The sequence below is a fragment of the Pan paniscus genome, chromosome 14, assembly GCF_029289425.2.
Source record: "Pan paniscus chromosome 14, NHGRI_mPanPan1-v2.0_pri, whole genome shotgun sequence".
In the NCBI taxonomy this organism is placed as follows: Eukaryota; Metazoa; Chordata; class Mammalia; order Primates; family Hominidae; genus Pan; species Pan paniscus.
Window position 1 is genome coordinate 30,617,954 of NC_073263.2, and position 21,917 is coordinate 30,639,870.

General features: G+C 47.5%; 1 protein-coding gene across 3 annotated transcripts; it reads right to left on the reverse strand.

Annotated features, from left to right (window-relative positions):
* Positions 1 to 656: 656 nt before the first annotated feature.
* Positions 657 to 21,201, reverse strand: LOC134728794 (uncharacterized). Of its 3 annotated transcripts, none has more exons than XM_063595699.1 (5): positions 20,023 to 21,201; positions 16,827 to 16,931; positions 15,803 to 15,949; positions 1,907 to 2,077; positions 657 to 1,198 (listed from the first exon to the last, which is right to left on the reverse strand). In XM_063595699.1, exons 1-5 carry the CDS (start codon positions 20,061 to 20,063, stop codon positions 1,156 to 1,158), a joined length of 507 nt encoding a protein of 168 aa, XP_063451769.1. In that variant the 5' UTR covers positions 20,064 to 21,201; the 3' UTR covers positions 657 to 1,155. The 3 variants fall into 3 exon arrangements, 2 of the variants coding, with proteins under 2 accessions (XP_063451769.1, XP_063451768.1); XM_063595698.1 differs by lacking the exon at positions 657 to 1,198 and adding an exon at positions 1,206 to 1,579; XR_010109603.1 differs by lacking the exons at positions 657 to 1,198; positions 1,907 to 2,077; positions 20,023 to 21,201 and adding an exon at positions 9,751 to 13,267 and having other exon boundaries at positions 16,827 to 17,954.
* Positions 21,202 to 21,917: the final 716 nt, after the last annotated feature.

Below are 21,917 nucleotides of genomic sequence, written 5' to 3' on the forward strand. Positions count from 1 at the left end.
TCCTCTCCTAGTGGTAACCTTTCCCCAGCCTAGGGGGGCTCTGTTTTAATTCTGGGGAAAATCTTCCTCCCTTGTGCTTTTTTCATACCACTCTCTCCCTGCCGTGTGGCTCACTGGAATGTCACCTTCCCAAAGAGGCCTTTTCTCACCACCTCTATGCAGATACACTCTCCACACTACCCCACCTGGGCCCAGAGCTCCTTATAGCCCGTACCCTGCTTTATTTATCTCCATGGCCCTCTCCATCACCTGACACACAATCTATTTATTTGGTAATTTATTTATGATGTGCCTCCCCTCATCAGAATATAAGTAATGTGATAGTAAGGGCTTTATCTCTTATATCCCAAGGGCCTACAGCAATGCTGGGCATAAGTGTCGGTTCTGTAAATATTTGCAGAATGAAGGAATGAATGGATTTGGGCGTGTGTCTAGCCGTGCCAGACATTGTGCTAGGCACCAACATTCATCCAACTGGGAGCAAGGCCATGAGTGAGTGAGGCTGCAGCCCTGAGCTTGGCCGAGTGGTGACTGGGACTCAGAAGTCCAGGAGGCCACAGTAGTGTGTGCGTGTAGTTGTGTATTAGTCTGTTCTCACGCTAATAAAGACATACATGATACTGGGTAATTTATTTAAAAAAAAGAGAGAGATTTAATTAACTCACAGTTCCACATGGCTGGGGAGGCCTCAAAATCATGGTGGAAAGCCAAAGGCACATCTTACATGGCAGCAGATGAGAGAGAATGAAAACCAAGCAAAAGGGGAGACCACTTATGAAATCACCACATCTGGTGAGACTTATTCACTAACATGAGAACAGTATGGGGAAAACCGCCCCCCAAGATTAAATTGTCTCCCAAAACTCCCTCCCACAACACTTGCAATTTATGGGAACTGCAATTTAAGATGAGACTTGGATGGAGACACAGCCAAACCATATCAGTTGGGGAGGGAGTAGTGGGAGTACTGGGTCCAAGAGAGGGAGCCCTGCGGCCTCCACGACCAGCTGTGATAGTGGCCGAGGCTGACCATGGCATGTGGCTTGGAGGCTGAGCAGCCAAAGGTGAATGACTGTTACCCTGAGGAATCGGGGTGCAGCATCCAGGCCAGACACAGCGCATTCAGACGGTGCAGGACTCTCATGTAGAACAGACTCACGATGATGAGGTACTGGCCTGGGAGCTGATCAGGACACAGCTGTAAACACACAGAACTTTGTAAAGCATGCTTTCTCAGCAAGTCTCTCCCACAAACAGATACAGACCCTGTTATTAGTGCTGGGCCTACGGCAAAGAAAGAAACAGATAAACCCTATGCTCACAGAGCTCGCATTATAGTGGGCAGAGACAGGCACTATACAAAACTAACAGGGGTATGTTAGAGAGTGAGGGCTAAGGAGAAAAAATGTGGCATGGGAGGAACAAGATAGCAGGTGAATGGGGACCAGGCGGAGCTCTCTGAGCAGCACCGAGGTAGGACTGGAGGGAGAGCAGCGATGCACTACAGAGCTTCCAGGCACGTCCAAGAGGCACACAGGTGGGACGCAGCTGGTGTGTGCAAGGAGCTTGCATGGCCAACCTGGAAGTGAGCAAACACATCAACAACAGAGATCCACGTAGCCTGTGATGGGGCCAGCACTGTTCTGGGCACTTGGGATATGTTCACAAAGAAAGTAGACAAGAACCCCTGCCCCAGTGGAACCTGCCGTAAACAACAAGCCATTCTCATAACATAGGGTCACACAGGATGGTAGGACATGGTGAGTGCTATGAGGAAAGAAAGGCCAGGGAAGGGCATCAGACATCCAGGATGGTCAGCGCGTGTGACCTGGGACAGTAGGAGCCGTTAGCATGGAGGGAGGAAGTGAAAGCCATGTGCTAATGAATGTATTCGCCAACGGCTTACAGGTAGGTGGTGAGGGCTGAACGCGGGCACGAGAGCCTGGGGAGGCCATGGTCCAGTGCAGCTTCTAGGAAGATGAGGCCCAGCATTTCCACTGGCTTTAGCAGCATGGATGTCACTGCTGACCAGCAAGACAGCTTTTGCAGAAGGCGGGGACAAAGCTTGCTGAGAATACTGTCAAGAAAACAGAGGGAAGGGAGAAAGGAGACAGCAGCATGAACCTCTTTCTCAAGTGACTTTGCCATAGGAAAAAAAAAAAAAAAAAGACAGAGAGAAATGCCCTGATAGTTGGATGGGAAGGGGGTCAAGGTCAAGACAAATTCTTTTTTCTTTCCTTCCTTCCTTCCTCCCTTCCTCCCTTCCTTCCTTCCTTCCTTTCTCTCTTTCTTTTTCTCTTTCTTTCTTCTTTCTTTATTGAGACAGGGTCTCACTGTCACCCAGGCGGCAGTGCAATGGTATAATCACGATTCACTGCAGCCTCTACCTACTGGGCTCAAGTGATCCTCCCACCTCAACCTCCAGAGTAGCTGGGACTACAGGTGTGTGCCACAACACCCAGCTAATTTTCTTATTTTTGTTGTTTTTGTTGAGATGCAGTCTAGCTGTGTTGCCCAGGCTGGTCTCAAACTCCTGGGCTCAAGAGATTGTTCCATCTCTGCCTCCTGAATTTCTGGCATTATAGGCATGAGCCACCACCCCCAGCCTTTCTCTTTTCCCCAGTGGCAGGAATACAGCATGTTTATGTGCTGATGGGAAGATCTGGTAAAAACTGGAAAATCAAGGATGCAGGAGAGTAAGGGGATAAACGCCAAACAGGTATTTCTTGGGTAGGCAAGAGGGCTGTGCTCCCATGCACAGTGGAGGGCTGGCCTCAGGAAGGAGCAGGGCTGCTCACCTGGAGGGACCCCAGGGAAGGCTGAGCAGCGGTCCAGGTGCAGGCATGTGTGCCTCTGTGGTGGGGCCTGGTGCAGCTTCTCTTTTGAGGGCCTTGGGTTTTGTGATGACTTAGGAAGCAAGGTCTCATCTGAGAATGGGAACTGGGGAACAGGTGTTGGAGACTTGCAGAGAAAGGAGGAAGTGAAATGGTCTTGGAAAGTGGGAGAGGACAGACGGCTGCCAGGAAACAGTGAGAACCTATTTGTGGTTTGTGGTCACGAATTTGAAGTCATACCACTCAGCACAGTTCTGAGGTTTTTCTCCGACCACATTTTCACGTGAATTCGGGCATGAGGTAGGTGGAAAGTCAGAGTTAAGCAGGGGTGATGTTTTGCCAAATGAGAGCAAAACAGGAGAGAAAGCAAGGGAGTTGAGGGTGGACACGAGGAAGTGGTTATAATTGGCCATGGAGTTTAAGCCAAGTAAGAAGGAAAATGAGGCAGGAGAGGGCCAGGGATAGCGAGCATGTGTTAGGACCAGGGGATTGAAAGTTCCAGTGCTGGAGGTGGAGTGTGAAGGATACTGGAGGTAGAATTATTGGAGGAAATATTGGAGGTAGAATGTTCGAAATGGAGATTCTGGAGGGGTTCCCGTTACACTATTGGCAAAAACTACAAGTGTGACCATGGCGGTGAGTGGCTGCAGTTGGGTGGGAGACAAGACCATTGGGAGATATAAAGTGAAAGACATGAGAAACCGGTAAACTGGAAGGATTATCTACAATGGCTTTTAAAATCACCAAGAATTATGAACAGAGTAGTGTTGAGGAGAAGAATGATGTGCAAGGAGCTAAATTCTCTGTTGAGAATCTGTAAAAATGTGAGATATAGAGAAAAAAAATTGGTCCTAACAGGTCTTTTCGATAGCTTGTCAGAGAGCCTCAAATCTTTGCTTCTTGAAGAACACGTATTTGTTTGTTTGTTTTTGTAACCTACTCAACTGTCCAGACCTTCTTAGCTAATAATTTCTATATCCTACGTGGACTGAACTGGTCTTTGCTGGGAAAAAGGTTGTCAAATCTTTGCAGATGAATATGGCTTCATGATGAAACTTCTTGGCCTCAGGGAACTTGACTTTTTACTATCTTTCCCACTTCCTCTCTGTTTGAAGAAGAAATTGACTGGCAGATTATTAAATACACTCAGAAATAATCTTAATAACAACCTTTCTAAAGACATGAGAGAAAGCCCAAATATATGGAAAGTATCTATGTTCCTGGATGAGTAAACTGGATATTGGGAAGATATCCCAAAATTAAATGCCAAATTCAATGAAATTTTCATCAAAATCTCTGTGAGACTGCTTTGGAGCTTAACAAGTTGATTCTAAAGTTCATCTGGAAAGGTAAATATGCAATAACGGCCAAGAAACTGTTGAAAAGGAATGAGAGAGAGATGGAGTGCAGTGGCTTACGCCTGTAATCCCAGCACCTTGGGAAGCTGAGGTGGGAGAATCCTTTGAGCCCAAGAGTTCAAGACCAGCGTGGGCAACATAGAGAGACCCTATCTCCCCTAAAAATAATAATAATAAAAAAATAGCTGTGTGCGATGGCATGCGCCTGTGGTCCCAGCTACTCTGGAGACTGAGATGGGAGGATCGCTCAAGACCAGGAGTGTGAGGGTGCAGTGAGCTGTGATGGCATCACTGCACTCCTGCCTGGGCAACAGAACAAGACCCTATGTCTAAAAGAATTGTTTTAAATTGAAGAAGGACTTGAACAATAGATAGTAAACCATGCTGTTAAGTTACAGTCAATAAAAGCAGTGAAATACTGGGGCAAAGAAGAGACAAGCAGGTCAGTGACACACCTGTTTACATTGAAAAAAATATTTGACAAAACTGACATTTCAAATTAGGGAGGAAACAGTCTAACAAATAACTGTTGGTTATTTATTTAGGGAACAGTTAAGTCCCTATACCATAGTATGTATCAAAATAAATTCCAGCTAGAATAAAGTTCTCAATATTTTATAACTATATAGAAGGAGAAAATACAGGAGAATATCTTCATAACAACATGAGTGATGAAAGTCCTTTGCAAAAGCAGAACTCTAAAGCCAGAAGTCGGCGGATTTGACTACAACAAAACTTGAGGAATATTTCTGTACAGCAAATGATTAAAGTGTCAGAACTTCCAGGACAGGTAAAATGTATTTATTTATGTTGTTGCTTATTAATAACAACACTGTCTAAAAAAGGATTTGGGAATACTTCCAGCAGTTTATATAGAATAAAATAAAAGATTACATGTACACACACATTTATGAATGGAGGTGAAGCCTATATATATATATATTTATATAGACACACACACATATATATGAAGATGAAGTCAATGAAGAAAACGTATTTCATAATACCCTAAACACTTTTTAGAAATGAACAACACATTTCCCTTTGAGCTCCCATAACCCCAGAAAAAAGAAGGAAACAACATCCAATGTAGGCTTCAGAGTGTCTGTGAGAGAATAATAACTCATGTGCTTAAAAGACATACAGATTTCTCATACTGACACAAGAAAGAAATATTTCTAGAAGATTCCTCTGTCTTTGGAAATAAAAACACAACAAATAAGTCCCATATAAACTGATGGATTACGTGTTAAATTTAATGTAGCTACACAACATCACACAACGTCAAAGCCTTACCATGGCAATGTTAATTTCCAGAGGTTGGCACGGGCTCCACCTCTTGCATCCATTCAGCCCCTTCACTGGTTTTTGACAAGAGGTCCAACTGCACCATCACAAATCATTTTGTGATTTTCATAGACATCAGTGAAGGTTTGTGGGGTCACTGGGAAAGGTCACACCACTTGTGTCTTGCCATTTCATTCTCCACTCCTCCCGCTCCTTCTTCTCTTTCCTGGCCTCCTTGTCCCCTCCGCCTGCCGTCGTCTCCACCCTCCTGCCAGCCCCACCCATACTTCAGACTTCCTCCATTGAGGGGAGCTGCTTGCCTACCCTGGTCCTGGCACCAGCCAGTGGCACCCAAACTCAAAGTGCCTACCCAAAGCAAAGGGTCACAGAAATTCCTCATGCAAACCCAGCCTCTCTCTGAGAGAAATGTCCTCACTCTCCACCTCATATGCTGGGTTTAGGGAGCCAATAGCCCTGTCTCTTCCCTCTGATGTGAGAGATCTGTGGCTATGTCCGGGAGGTCCCTGCAACTCCTTCCAGGCCACCCAGTGTAACTTAGAGCCGACTGCACAGAGGCCTCAACAGCAGAAGCATCTCCTTGCAGCCATCTCTCGGCTCCCACTCTGGTTTTATAAATAAGTTTCTTATTTTAATTATAAATCTGCACAGTGGAAGTAGATGATTAAATGAAGAGAATCTGAAATCACTCCTGATCCAGGCGAAGTAAACAAGTGTCTATTTCCAAGACTGTTCTACAAATAGAACACAGGCCTGACACAGAGGACATGTGTCGGATTCCCCACCACACACACACACACACACACCACACCACACACACACACACACACACACCACACACACACACAACGAGTCTGTCATTCTTAATGTCTGAAGATGAGGTTTTGCTTTTGCATTCTTTGCTTTAGTTCCGTGGATCCTGACAAGTACCTGATTCTCTACAGCAATGGCCAGGTAGGTGTGGAGGGTGGAAGGAGAGTGGAAGGCGCTGAGTCAGGGGCCAGAAGACCATCTGCCATCCTTTCAGGGAGAAGTGAGGGGGAGGGACGAGGACAGGAGCATCTGTGTCTCAAGCGGAGGCAAAACGAAGAGAGAAGCGGAAAAGGAAATGCGGCGTTGGTGAGCAAGCCATGCCGAGGGAGCAGGTGCGAGTGCTGGTTTGTCTGCCTTGTGCTCTTTTCAGTGCTTTCCGTTCAGTCCTCATGACATCCCCACGAGGTGGTTATGACCATGCCATTTGTGACAATGGGGAAATGGAGGCTCATAGCAGCTATGCAGTTGGCCCAAGGTTCTATGCCCCTAGGAGGTGGCAGAGCTGGGATTTGAACCCAAGCAGATCTGCATAGCCTCTGCACCTGCCCACGAGGCTTCACTGACTCTCGAGGAAACAAAAGAGATGTTCCAGGTGACTATGTGAAGAAATGGGTCTGGGAACACAGAAGTCACTCTAAAATCACTGAAGTCAGAGTGCTGGGGGAAATGGCACATCTGGTTTCCTTTCCATTTGCAGGGGAGATTCTTGTTAATCAGGGCCAGGAGGGAGAAACCTTTTCTCTGTATTTTGCTTCAGAATTAGAAATAAGTCTTGCCGATCAAGGTGGCTCATGCCTGTAAACACAGAGTTTTGGGAGGCTGAGGTAGGAGGATTGCTTGAGGCCAGGAGTTCAAGACCAGCCTGGGCAACCTAGCAAGACTCCGCCTCTACAAAAAATAAAAAATAGAAAATTAGCCAGGCATGGTGGCATGTGCCTGTAATACTAGCTACTCAGAAGACTGAGGTGGGAGGATCGCTTAAGCCCAGGAGTTTGAGGCTGCGGTGAGCTATGATTGCTCCAATGCACTCCAGCCTGGGTGACAGAGGGAGACCTTGTCTCAAAAAATAAATAAATAGGCTTAAATGCAAATTCCCTTGGGAGGTGGTGAAGGAAACAGTGGAAGGTGAATGACTGGATATCCTAGAAGAACAGGTTTGGACTGGACAAAGACAGGAGGGCACCAGATTCTTGAATCAAGGAGGGGATAGAAGAAGAATGAGAAGGGAACACGCAGACATTGAAATCCAGCTGGCCCCAATTCCTAATTTTGCTCCGGTGTTGCCTTTCTCTCTACAGGGCCCCCACGTGGTGGGAGCGGGGCTGATCTGGGAACTGCCCGGCTCCAGGGGGCATCCACACAGCCTATGGCTCGGATGGTGCCCCTGGATGTGTGCTGTTCGGCTTCCGGGCCTGGGACTCCCCCAAATGGACCCCGGCACAGGGACAGGATGAGTAGGGGAAGCCCGCCTTGGTCACTCGTGCCCGGTGGTTGCCAGCCCCAGCAACTGCGTAAACGGGGCTCCCTGGCTCTACCCCTCTCCGTGGCTGCCCTTCTGGGTGCAGCCCAGCCTGGTCACTGCCCTCCACCAGGAGCCAGGGAACAGGACCCGGGCAGGTACAGCGGCACCACCTGTTCCTTACCATGCAAATTTATTGGTAGAAATGAACTTTTTTCATTGTTCAGTTTTTCAAACGATAATTTCACTTCATCCTTCTGGCATATTATGCTAGTAGCAATAACTGGCTAGTCCCTACACCTGCCTTGGCGGCAGCGCAGCTCACTTGTGTGAAAGGCCTGCACACTTCAGGTGGATGTAGAACAAGCCCGCCCGCTGGAGGCGCGATCATTCACTGCCCCCTAGTGGACCAGATGTGCATGAGCCAGGATCCGTGCTTCCGCTTTGATGTGGGTTCTGAGCAAATCAGAGCTGCATTTTATTTCAGTAAGTTTTCGGCCTCTGCTGCTTTAATCTTTGTTGCTAGTGTCTACGGTTCTTAATTAACAGACCTGAAATGGAATAAAATGTCAATCAAGGGTGACTCTGTGTAAAGCTATATTTAAATGTTAAAAAGTCGTGACATTTTCAAACAGTATTTCAGGCCTCATTTGATGCTCATTTTAAAAATCAAATTTTCATTAGGTTATAAAAATGCTTAACGTGAACGTCGCATTAAAGAGCTCATGTTGGCATCTAGCATAGCCTCAGGTTTTGTGTAAGAGAAAAAACGAGTTTATTTATAAAGCAGAAGCACTGACTGCCTGCCTTGTCACCTAATCTGTCACCTAATCACCTTTTGGTTTTCAAGGTTTTCACAATTTGCATGCTTCTTAATTGCCATGTATCCTGGCAATCAGGGGCCCAGTCATACTCAGCATAAGGAAAGCCACCTCTGCAATACGCTGACAACAGCCAGGGGAACTTGGTTTGTCACCACATGCCACAAAGGCTGTTTTGGTGCGTGACTGTCCTTGGGGCAGCTTTAGATTTGTAATACCTGGCCCTAGATCATGCAGTTGAAGATCTTTCGATAATATTCACCTGCATTACATTTGACATACTAAGAGAACTGTTTCTGTAGAAGGTTAAAACACTGACTTTTCTACGCTTTCTGTTTTCTCATTGCCAGGACTTGAACGAATTTGGAACTGTTCCAGAGCTCATTGTTCTCACCTTGTGGCATAACTTAGGTAGTAGGGCAACTCCCTTACCCTTGCCTGGACTCTTACTATCAAAGCCCTCCATTGATAAGGTCTAGGCCGACCACACCCTAAAGCATTTCTCGTATGTGTGGATTTGTTTCTTACCTATACCTGAAGAATGGCGCTGGTGAGGTACCACCTTTGGGAGAATTGAGAACATCATCCCTTAGATAATTATCTGTGCTTTGTGGTTCAGATGAGTAAACTAAGCCCAGAACAGTTACAAAAGGAGTGGCATCTGGGTGAGATCAGTGAGGGGGATATGCTGTATCCTCCCGGGGACAGCCTTGTTCATTTAATCCATTCATTTCAGGCTGACTATGGAGTAGACCTAGCCCTGATGATAGGAAACTTCCAAGAGTTGGTGAGAAGGCTTCAGTGTGTCCACACAGAGCAGAACTGAAATTTTTCCACCCCATGCAGATCAAACACCACAGCAAGTGAAGTGCTTCAGAGTCCTTCCTAAGCAAACTGTAGTTTTCCCCAGAATGTCACAGGAAGTGCTGCTGGTGATTCATCAGGTTAAAATGCTCCTTGTGAGTCAGAAGTAAACGGAAGCTGCTGCTCTGTGTGGAGGGCGAAGAATCGTGGCTGGCCCTGAGGGTTCCAGGGGTGGGGTGGGGCAGAGCTGCTTACTAAACGCTTAGAACGTTCCGGTAACAACACTCGAATGGCTGCTGAACACAGTGAAACCCTTGCCCATGGAAACTTTTTAATAAAAGAATAAAAATAAAATAGGCTTGGAGATACAACTTACCAGAGGGAAACCAATCAGTAGAGCTGCATTTCCCGTAAGTCCCCATTGCAGCCCAGGGAAGCCCTCTGGCTGCCTGTTTTTATCAGTCACGCCAAAGGCCCATCGGGTGCCTCCAGTTTACCTGACTTGGTTTAAATCAGTCAGTTGAACTGGGGCTGAGTGGTCATCTTGTCTACCCCCTAGCCTCTACAGCCACTAACTTCAGGATATCATCTCTAGCAAAGTCCTCAATCCAAGACTGAATTGAATGCTAGGAGTAGGGAAAAGGGAAGGCAAAGTAGGGTCATGGCTGAAAGCTAAGCATCTGTTTTTATCTACTTAGGGAATTTTTAAGTCAACTAGAAATTCAAGATAAAACACATTTGAAATGACTTTAATGTGCACATTTTTAAAAAAGGGACATAGAACACAACCAGTATTGCTGCTTTCCACACTGATACTGCTGCCTTATTCCCCTAAGATCACCCACCCCCATCTCTTCGGGTAGGTGTGTGAAGTGACACAGTAGGAAGACGGGCAGAGAGAGAGCCCCTGTTCCAAGCTGGCCATCATTCAGCTGAGAAGACGGCTTTCCTGGAGGCTCCACGCACACCATGCCGCCGCACCCTCTCCAGCTGATCTGTGGCCAAGCTGCCTCACGGGCAATACCGAACATGTTTTATATAAGGCTTTCAAAGCTGCTGCTGCTGCTGCTGCCACTCCTGCAGTGGCTATAACCTGGCCTTCAATGTCTCTGTCTAGACAGATGCATGATTGAATAAAGGATTCATCCAAGCCCTGTGTCACATTGGCCATCTGGAAAGTCGCCAACCACTCGTTTAGCAAATTGCTGTGTTTAAATGCAGCTGCTGTGTCTCAATGTTTATGCTACCAAGACAGATCACATGATTCCTCTTTTTCATTTATCTACACCGCTCCTCTTAATCTGCCTAGGAACTTAAAAGGCTGTTAATGCATGACAAGGCACTTGACCCGCGTGATTTCCAAGCCAAGGGGGAGCATCCGTCTTGCACTGGGTCGTCCTTTCCTCAAACGCAAGGGCACCTTGCCTGTACTCCCGTCTTAATGAAGGCTGCCTTTATTAAGAATCCCATTAAGCTCCGCAGTGCCCAACCATCCGACACTGTAAATATGACCCTTTAGAAATGCATCCAGGGGCCCTGTGCAATCAGCTGGCCTGGTAGCGAGCACTTGCCCCAGCAGTCGGGAGGGAAACTCAGACCTCAGCTCTCTGTAGAAGGAAGGGCATTGTTTGATGGGTTGATGCTTCTCTCCTTTTTGGAAAGATGAATTACAATCTTTGGCAGATAATGTCAACAAAACCCCTGAGATGATTTAAATAAGAGTTGGAAGCAAAATGATTTCAGAATAGCAATGAGCTCTTAGGCATTTTACCTTGGTTTTCTTATTTTTAAGGAGGAAAAGGAAGGAGACAGCCGAGGTTAAGCAGTTTGTCATCTGGATATCACTGGTCACTTTGGCCTGGTGCTGATTATTATGTTATTTATCAGGGCAAATAATTTTGGTGACCACTGCTTACATAAATTGCCTGCCTCTTTTGGGGGTCACAACATTATTAAGTCTGGAAGTCAGAAGCCAAAATCAGTGGGTGTTTATCAAAGGAATATCATGTTCTCAGTCCTTAGCTAGGCCCATTGGAAAAGCAACAAAATAGCACAATAAATGATCTGTGCCATTAAATCCTATCGGGAGACAAAAAGAAACAAATACAGGAGAATCTAGCACAGTGAGGAGTGAGGATGTGGTCTTCGGAACCAAATCCCAGATGCAATTCTGGGGTGTTAACCTTGTGAGCCTCAGTTTCCTCACTGGCAAGAACAGGTGGACATATCTCTCTCCAAGTTATTTTCAGGAGTGATTGAATCAGTCTTTACAACAGTAAGAACCCAGTGTATTCTATTAGTGGTAGTCAGAGGGTGTGGGATCTTGACTGTAAATGCTAGAGGAATTCAGAGGAAATAAAGAACATTTTGGACTGAGTACATAAGACCATCTTTATGGGTCAGCTTGATCCTGAAGAAGCAAAGTCTGGGGAGGGAAAGTGTATCTGATAAATGGAACAATGTGAGCAAGACACAGAGATGGCAGGCAGAGAAGAGGTGGGGCCACTGTGTGGACTAAAGGAAAGAGCTCTCATTTTTGTGTGGGGGGGTGGAAATGTTGAATGAATGACAGGCCCCATGCATGGAAGGCTTTGAAAGTCAAGCTGAGTGATGGCCATGGGTTGGAAAGATTTACCTGGTGTCAGTGAACAGGGTGGTTCCCTGGAGAAATGTGGGCTGGGAGATGGGCTCAAAGGCTAGATACTATTCCAGGCTGACGGATGAGGGGTCAGTGGAGTGGCAGTGGGGTGGATGGAATGGAATAAAGCTGGCATTTCCTTCCATGCTCAACAGACCTGGTGACTCCATAAACACTGGGCAGGAGAGAGAAGGAAAAGGAAAGAGGAAATGGTTTTACAGAGCACCTTTTCCATGCCAGACACTAGGCTAGATACATTCCAATCATTCTTATCGAGCTCCAAGCATAAGATCCCAGTGCCAGCATATCAAGACAATGGAGGGCGCTGCAAGCAAATGGAGCTGCTCAGCTTCCTGGCAGGCCAAGCTAAGGCCTAAGGTTTGATGCTGTGTATGTTGAGAGTGAGATGGCTTTAGAACAGCCAAGGTCCCCCAAGTGCAAGGGTCCTGTTGGAAGCTGCAAGTCTCGGTTTGGGATTCAGGAAGAGATGTAGTCATGAATATCATTGGCTTAGGGAAGACTGCTCAGCAGTAAGACTCGAAGAGCACTGGAGGGAGGAAGTGTTGGGGTAACAGAGAGGAAAGGAGCCAGCAGAAGCCAAGGGAGAAGGGATGTCTGGAGGGAGGAGGTGATTAGCAGCTGAACATCCAGGGAGCTCGAGGAAGAAGAGAGACTGAGAAAACCCCATGCGATTTATTAGAAATGGAACTAGTGGTGAGAAAAATGTCAGTGGAGGATCAGGGAGAGAAGTCAGATTGCCGGGCTCTAATGAGGGAGTGTGGAGTGAGAAAATGACACGTTAGCTAAGGAAGAGAGACATGGAGGGAAGGGAACAGTATATGGTGACTTTGTGAAATTAAATGAGCTTCTAAATGGTGCTATAATGGCATGAAAAAGTGACAGAACCCAATGATGCTGATGCAATTCCCATTAATAGATTATGCACTGGAAAAATCTTGTATAAGACACACTTGACACAGAATTTTTGGTGTATGTCATACTGAGGTTAAAAAAAAAAAAGCAGCAGGCTGAGATTTTATTTGTACCCAGACTGAGATAATTTGGCAGGAAAATGACATGACCTACTGTGAACTCAACTAACACCATAGCTTGTTCCAGTGCTGATGGACCTGAGCTTGAAGACCACACGAGGTTTAGCAAGCCCAGCTCTGCTACTCATGACTTCTGTTCCCTTGGACACATCATTCAACCTCTTTCTGCCTCAGTCTCCTCACCTGTAAAATGGAAATCATAAAATTACCGACTCCATAGGATTATTGTGAGGATTTAATGAAATAACACATGCAAAGCATTTAGCTAGTTCAGAGCCAGTGCCTGGCACTTATTCAGGGATATAGTCTCCAGTGACATTGATACCAAAAAAATACTATGATAGCTCCTACCAACAAATTAGCCGAATTTATTTCACACCTGAGACAGCAAGTTTTGCAATTATACACAACTTGATATTATACTAGTGTTTCCTTCCATATCAAATGCTGTTCCAAGTGCAGATTGCTGCAAGGAATGTGCCGGAGTGATCAAGATCCTCCAAGAGCACTGCCGCATGCACCAGAGACCTCCCCGGGGCCCTGGGTCCTGGCATTTGGACAGTGCAATCTGGCCAAGCTCATGTCCACTCAAGGTTATGGCAGCTCCAGTGTCTCTTGAATATGAAAGCCCATCTGTCTGGGGAGAAACAGAGAAGACTGGAAAACTCTCCACTCCCTTTTACACAGAAAAATATTGCTTGTTGTTTCTACTGAGAGAGGACAAGATTTTAGTGTGTGGGAAATAAATGGAATATGTTGTGTTTTTACTTCTGCAAGAAATTTATTTTTCTTTTGTTTTTTAAATTGTGTTGCAGGGATGTGTGACCGTTCTGCTTCTGGCATCTGTAAGTGAACTATTAAGGTAAATATTGAAGTTTAAATATAATTTTGAAAGAAGAGGAATAGCACTTTTTTAAAGCAAGGACATAATCACTTTATGTAACTGTTGCCATGGGGTAAAGGAATAAACTAGCAAATGTTCTCAAGATGGTTTAGGATTGGGATTTGCTTTTTCTTCTCCTTTCTAATTTTCTCGGATTGTAACATTACATTCGCTCCCCCTGGTGTGTCCATTTCCCAGCTTTGCTCCGATATTCTTCTATCATGGTGCAATACCATTGTGGACCTCCAGTGTTGGTGCATTTAGTGCAACAGAGCATTCTGCCTGGTTCAGGGGATAGAGGAATGAAACCTAAACTAGTCATAGCAAATGTCAGGATGAACATTTCAGCTAAACAATAAATGTTAAGAGAATCAGATATAACATATTAGTATAAATCAGTCTGTATTAGTCAGGGCAGGCAAACTGCTATAACGAATAACTCCCAAGTTTAGTGGCTTCTCACAATAGAAATTCACTTTCTGCTTGTGTAACAGCTCCTTGCATGCATTTGGTGGGTGATTCGGGGACCCAGGCTCCCCCCTAGGGCTTTGGGTCCTCTGCAGCGGGCAGCATTCTGGGGAAGAGATGGAGTGGGTGGTCATGCAGGGTGATTTTATGTGCTATGCCTTCAGTGCTGTGTGTCACTTCTGTTCATACTCCAGAAGTCAGTCACATGGCCAGCATAATTGCCACAGAAGCTGGGGAAGTTGAACAGCACAGAAAGGGAAATGGGTTTGGTAAATAATTTGCCAGTCTTTGCCACATAGCCTAAAAAATAAAGTATCAAGGAAACAATACAATATATGTCCCCTGGGAATTTTTGCTGATGATGTGAAAACCCCTTTGTCGTCAGAGAATTATCTTATTCTCTTTTCCTGTTGCCTCTCCCTTTTGTTTTATTTCTTTCTCCTTTTTTTTTTTTTTCAGACAGGGTCTAGCTCTGTCACTCAGAATGGAATGTGGAGTGCAGTGGCACCATCATAGCTCACTATAGCTTTGAACTCCTGGGCTCAGCTTCTCGAGTAGCTGGGACTACAGGTACATGACACTGTGCCTGGCTAATTACTTTTTTTTTTTTTTTTCTTTTTTTTTTTTTGGTAGAGACAGGGTCTCACTATGTTGCACAGGCTGGTCTCAAACTCCTAGCCTCAAACAATCCTCCTGGCTTGGGCTCCCAAAGTGCTGTGATTATAGGCATGAGCCACCGCACCCGGCCCCTACCTTCTTTCCACTCCTCTCTGCCACAGCCCAGCCTGCCAAATCCGCCTCCTCATGGGCCGTGGAGTGGGCTCTCTTCAGAGCCTGCCTGTGCTTACCTTCCTCAGCATCTTGTCTTATAAACTTTGCAACGAGAATGTGTCCTTCCCTCCATCCCAGCTTTTCAAATTCCTCTCCCATCTTTGGTGCTCAGATCTAATCCCCTTGCTTTCAAAAAATCTCCCTGATCACAGCCTCCTTCTGTAATGCTCCTTCTCGGCACCTCCCAAGGCCTTTCTCAGTCACCCACTCATGGTCAGGTTTTGTAGATATGTCTCATCTTTTCAACAGATCTTACACTGCTAGAGAGAAGAGCACCTCGTATCTCGGAGACACGCATCGCTTCATTGCTAGGGGCAATGAGAGAGAGTGAGAGGACATGCCGAGGAGCCCGAAGCTCCGCTTCCTGCCCAAAGGCTCCCTGCAGCTTGGCTTTAGCACCGTCCTCACTTCTGCCTCCACGTCCTCCCTCATAATCCTAAGACACTAGTTCCTGCACCAGCTTTCCTCCCAGAGAGCCTTGAGGTGCGAATGAAGTGATTCAGATGTGTCCAGAAGAAGTCCCCCAGCTCACTCACCAGGAGGCGATGCGCAGAGTGTCCTTAGGACAGGGCTCAGGAGGCAAACCAGCACCTGCAGGGCGGGGCTCGGGGAGCAAAACCCTGCAGGAGCTAGCGGTAAAGAAGTGGCTCCCTGTGTGCTTCTTAGAAACTAGAGGCGTTTTCCTGAAATGGATAGGAAAGGGTGAGGAATAAACATCCTTGGATTTTGGCTTTGAAGTTAGCAAAATAATACCTTTTTCAAACAAAAAGGCAACACTGGCTAAAATCACTTTGTGATGGCAATTCAAGGGCGGCTTAAAATAGCATCTCGCTGCCCTCAAGGCAAGTGCAGCTGTACTGCTCAGGATCACGAGAAGCTCACTTGCCGGCCTCCTTGCCAGCTCCTGCTTTTGCTTGGGACTCTGTGTGCACCCCTGGAATGAGCTAGCTGAGAGAAAACCCCGAGGGCCTTGGAGACCCCCTGAATGGAGAGGCCTGGGAGCACCCCATGCGGATAAGGCTGTCTGGGATGCAGGCCCATGTGGAGCCTGGGCAGGAGTGTGACCTCCTTCAGCTTCAGCTTCCCTGGGAACAACGCAAGCTACCTCCTGGAGATGCTGAAAGGATCTAATTGTTCATACCGAGGGCCAACGCTGCACATCAAATATAAATATAAATACCGATTCACCCACGACGGTCTGTGGATGAGGAGACCCGAGATTCTTCTAAATAGAACGATCTTTGGTTTATTTTAAGTTTCTGGGTAAAATTTAAAGTGTGATCTTTGAAACGTCTCATTTCCCTTAAAGGGAGGGAATGAGTCCCTTTGGAGAACAGCGGATTGAAATTCAAGTGCCTCTTGCTCTTTTACATCATCTGGAAGATGTCAGGAAAAGGCGTGACGCACTCCCTTCTCAGCCCCAACACATTTGTTCTGAAGGTGACAGGTGCATGGTTTTACAGGCTGGGACATCCACGGGGATGTTTGCAGGTGCCCTGGGAATCGGTGTGAGAGCCACACAACAAGTGACCATACAGGCTGGGATCAGGAGTGACTCACCTCTGATTTCGTCTCGGGAGGGAGCTGACACTCTTGTCAAGCTGTTGGCCAGTGGCCACTGATTTCAGCAGAGGCATCAGCAGGTCATCTGTGGTGGCTGTGGGCCTTGGCCAGGAATGGGAGGGCCAGACACACGCTAAGACAGTGAAGCGCCAAGGCCAGGCTTGCCCCTGGCGGAATTCTCATAGGCTTCTTGCTTTCATAGAGCTAAGTTCACAGACACAGCTACCCACAGGCAGAGCACACAGAAAAGCCACAGAAGTCATTTCCCAGGTACACAGACCACCTTCCCAGGCACTTGTCCACAGGGCAGACCCACAGACAACCAGAAACACCCCACAAAAAATCCCCAAACCCAAATGCATAGACCCTCACAGATGCCCCACAGGCATCCCATGAATATCTGCACACCCACTTTATAGAAACTCTAGACTCACTTCAAAGACACCCAACAGATGCCCCACAATTACCCTCACCAACACAACTCACAAACCACACACACCACCACATAGACATCCACAAGATCCCCACTGACACCCACACAGACACCTTCACAGGTACCCCAAACATACCCCAAAATATCTCAAAGTACACCCAACACCCTGGCAGACACCTCAACACATCCTCCACAGATCCTCTTGTGTCACTTGCCCCAGCTCATCTCCTCACATCACCCCACAAAACCCACCACAGAACAGATACCCCTCCAAAGCAACCCACACACCTCCACCACACCCCACATACCCTCACAGTGCCAGGTACACAAATATGCACCTGCACACAAACGCAGACCCCATGTGCACACACGGAGTCACCTATACAGAACCCCTGTGCACATACACACAGCCAACCAAATAGATCCACTGTGCACATGCACACACATGCACTGACCCCCTGTGCACACACACAGTCACCCACACCGACTCACTGTGCACACATGCACATAATCACCCACACAGACCCCCGTGCACGCACACACACAGACCCCACACACACTACACAGTCACCCACACAGACCCCCTGTACACACACACACACAGACCCCTCATACACACAAAGTCACCCACACAGACCCCCTGTGCACACACACACACAGACCCCCTACACACAGTCACACACACAGACCCCCATGCACACACACACACATAGACCCCCTACACTCATACACAGTCACCCACACAGACCCCCTGTGCACACACACAGACCCCCCTACACACATACACAGTCACCCACACAGACCCCCTGTGCACGCACACACACAGACCCCCTACACACATACACAGTCACCCACACAGACCCCCTGTGCACACATACACACAGACCCCCCTACACACATACAGTCACGCACACAGACCCCCGTGCACACACACACACAGACCCCCTACACTCATACACAGTCACCCACACAGACCCCCTGTGCACACATGCACATAATCACCCACACAGACCCCCTGTGCACACACACACACAGACCCCCCTACACACATAGTCACCCACACAGACCCCTTGTGCACGCACACACACACAGACCCCCCTACACACATACACAGTCACCCACACAGACCCCCTGTGCACGCACACACACAGACCCCCTACACACATACACAGTCACCCACACAGACCCCCTGTGCACGCACACACACAGACTCCCTACACACATACACAGTCACCCACACAGACCCCCTGTGCACACATGCACATAATCACCCACACAGACCCCCTGTGCACACACACACACAGACCCCCTACACACATACACAGTCACCCACACAGACCCCCTGTGCACACACACAGACCCCCCTACACAGACAGTCACCCACACAGACCCCTTGTGCATGCACACACACACAGACCCCCCTACACCGTCACACACACAGACCCCCTGTGCACATGCATACACACACAGACCCCCATACACACACACAGTCACCTACACAGACCCCCTGTGCACACACACTTGCCCACAGAGATTCTCTGTGCACACACACACAGTCACCTACACAGACCCCCTGTGCACACACACTTGCCCACAGAGATTCTCTGTGCACACACACACAGAGTCACCCACACAGACCTGGGCACACACACTCGTGTACACACACAGTCACCCACACACACACCCTGTGCATACACACACAGAGACCCCCTGTGTGCACAAACATGCACAGACCCCCGTGCACACACACACACAGATCCCCTGTGCGCACACACAGAGACCCCCTGTGCACACACGCATCATCACCCACACAGATCTGTGCACACACACAGTCACCCACACAAATCCCTGTGCACACGCACAGACCCCCTGTGCGCACACACACAGTCACCCACACTGACCCACTGTGCACACATGCACATAATCACCCACACAGACCCCCTGTGCATGCACACACACAGACCCCCCTACACACATACACAGTCACCCGCACAGACCCCCTGTGCACACACACAGACCCCCCAACACACATAGTCACCCACACAGACCCCCTGTGCACACACACAGTCACCCACACAGACCCACGGTGCACACACACACAGTCACCCACACAGACCCACTGTGCAAACACACACACAGACCCCCTACACACATAGTCACCCACACAGACCCCCTGTGCACACACACAGTCACCCACACAGAACCATTGTGTACACACACACAGACCCCCTGTGCACATACACAGTCACCCACACAGACCCCCCTGTGCGCACACACACACACAGACCCCCTGTGCACACACACAGTCACCCACACAGATCCCCCGCGCACACACACACTTGCCCACACAGATTTCCTGTGCACACACACAGTCACCCACACAGACCCCCTGTGCACACACACACCCATGTACACACACAGTCACCCACACACACACCCTGTGCATACACACAGTCACCCACACAGACCCAACGTGTGCACACACACACATAGACCCCCTGTGCACATACATATATAGACCCCCTGTGCACACACATACATAGACCCCCTGTGCACACACACACAGTCACCCACACAGACCCCTATGCACACACAGGCATTGACGCTAGCCTGGCATACCAGTAGCCTCCACCCCTCACCTGGGAATCTCCTACCACCACCCAGTCAGACATGCTCCTCTACAGAAACCCTCCCTGTACAGAAGTCTTAATGGAGACCCCACCAAAGCCCTTTCCTCCAAGACGCAGACCCGACACTCACTGGCCTGAAAAACCCGGGTGAAGACGCAGACACACAGACATCCTGCTCCATTCTACAATTCATCGTTTGAGGCAATCTTCTAGCTATAATCTGGAAAATCAAGACAAGCCATTTATTGCAAACAACTGGGATTGTGGTACAATACTCTGGTCACAGGGAGATGGAACAAAAAGTGCTTAGTTAGGATCCAGTGATGCATCTGTCAATGGCTCTCGCTGGTCCATGAGTACGCCGGGGGAATAGGCGTCTCCTTGCCATGATTTTGAAGGAAGAGGAGTGCAGCTCAAAGACTGAAGCCTGGTTTCTGGAGAACGTCAGGTCCATTTGTCCCCCAATGGCCTTGTCACAAAACAGTCTGCCATGACCCCTGCGAGGCGGGGGTCCTCGTCCTGCCCTCAGAGACAGCTGTCCTTCTGCTGATGGAGCAGAGCTGGGGCCTCTGGCTAGCTCTGCAGCTGGTTTTCCTTACAATTCAAAAGTTTCAAAACAAAAAAGACGTAATGCCTCCAAAAAATTCCTCAAGATTTTCTTAGAAAATAGGTGCTTCCAAAGAGGGATATAGTATGGTGGGTGTTAGAAGGAGGAGGGGACAGACGTGGGAGATCAAAAAGAGAACCAGGAGGACGCAGAAAGGGATTAGAATGCAGGAAATAGCTCCGGCCAGCTGGTGGCCATCTGGGAGCCACGCAGAACGGGAAAAACCAAGTTGCTGAGTTTCTAGCAAGTGGGTACGGTTTGTCATGAGAGAAGGTTACTGCTTGGAGAAACTACAGAGAAGCCAGATTCTTGCCAGCTATTTTCTTTTTTTAAAAAATCTAGTGGTTTCCCTAAGAATCGGATTGCTGTGAATTTGCTTCTGTCTGAGGTAAACTAGCTAAGGACATCATCATTTTAGGAAACGTTAGATAGCATCTGAGGGTGTTGTGGGATAAGACTCTCCGGATATCAGTGTGAAAACAGACAATGGGTGAAGACATGTGGTTTTTACCTTTTACAGTGATTTTTTTTTAAGTCTCAAACAGGACCAGAAGGAAGGCCAATGACTATAAGAAGTAAATTATTGTGGTTGGTTATTTTTATTTTGGTAGATATTCAAGGCATGTTATATGTGCTTGGTAGTGGCTGTCCAGGAGGAAAAGAAATAAATTGTAAAGTCAATATGCACTCTGTAATATATAAAGACATTTTGCATCCACTCAGTTGTCCCACGGAGAACCAAAGGACAGCGTGTGTGAAACTAACCTCATCATGCCTTTGCCATCCACCAAAAATAGCATCTCTTCTCTCCCCCCCAACTCTGTGAATGGCACCACCACTGCCCTGTGGTCCATGCCAGCTAAGTCATCCTAGCTGCTTATATCCCATATCCAGAGACAGTCGTGTGTTGCTAATCACGGAGATACATTCTGAGAAATGCGTCTTTAGGCAATTACCTCATTGTGCAAACATCATAGGGCATACTCACATGAACCTAGATTGCATACATATTTTTATTTATGTATATTTTTATATGGGAAACCAAGTGTCCCAGCACCGTTGCTGAATATCATTCATTTCCCCTACTTCATCTGCGATGCCATTATCAAATGCCATTTGTCACGTTTCTATATATGCTGCATAATCTATGAGACCACTGTCATATATGCTGTCCATCACTGACTGAAGCGTCATTATGAGGCACAAGCCTGTACTTAGCCACCAAGTCCTGACAATTCTATCTCTTTAATAACTCTAGCCCATGCCCTCCCCGCCCTCCTCTCCCTCCCTATGGCAACTGCTTCATTTGATCTGTCAGCATCATCACAGCAACAAACTTCTAAATGGTCTCACCAGGCCCAATTTCAAATCCTTGCACATCACTCTTCATATTTTCACTGGGTGGTTTTTGTCAAAAG

What these genes read in the sequence shown, in the direction of transcription:
- LOC134728794 (XM_063595698.1), bottom strand. Translation starts at nt 20,063, where the DNA reads ATGTCTGTGTGTCTGCGTCTTCACCCGGGTTTTTCAGGCCA. An exon ending in CACCCGGGTTTTTCAGGCCA is followed by an intron (nt 16,932 to 20,022) that starts GTGAGTGTCGGG and finishes TTCCTGGCCAAG; the next exon opens with GCCCACAGCCACCACAGATG. An exon ending in TCAGCCCTCACCACCTACCT is followed by an intron (nt 1,580 to 1,906) that starts GTAAGCCGTTGG and finishes GCTCACTTCCAG; the next exon opens with GTTGGCCATGCAAGCTCCTT.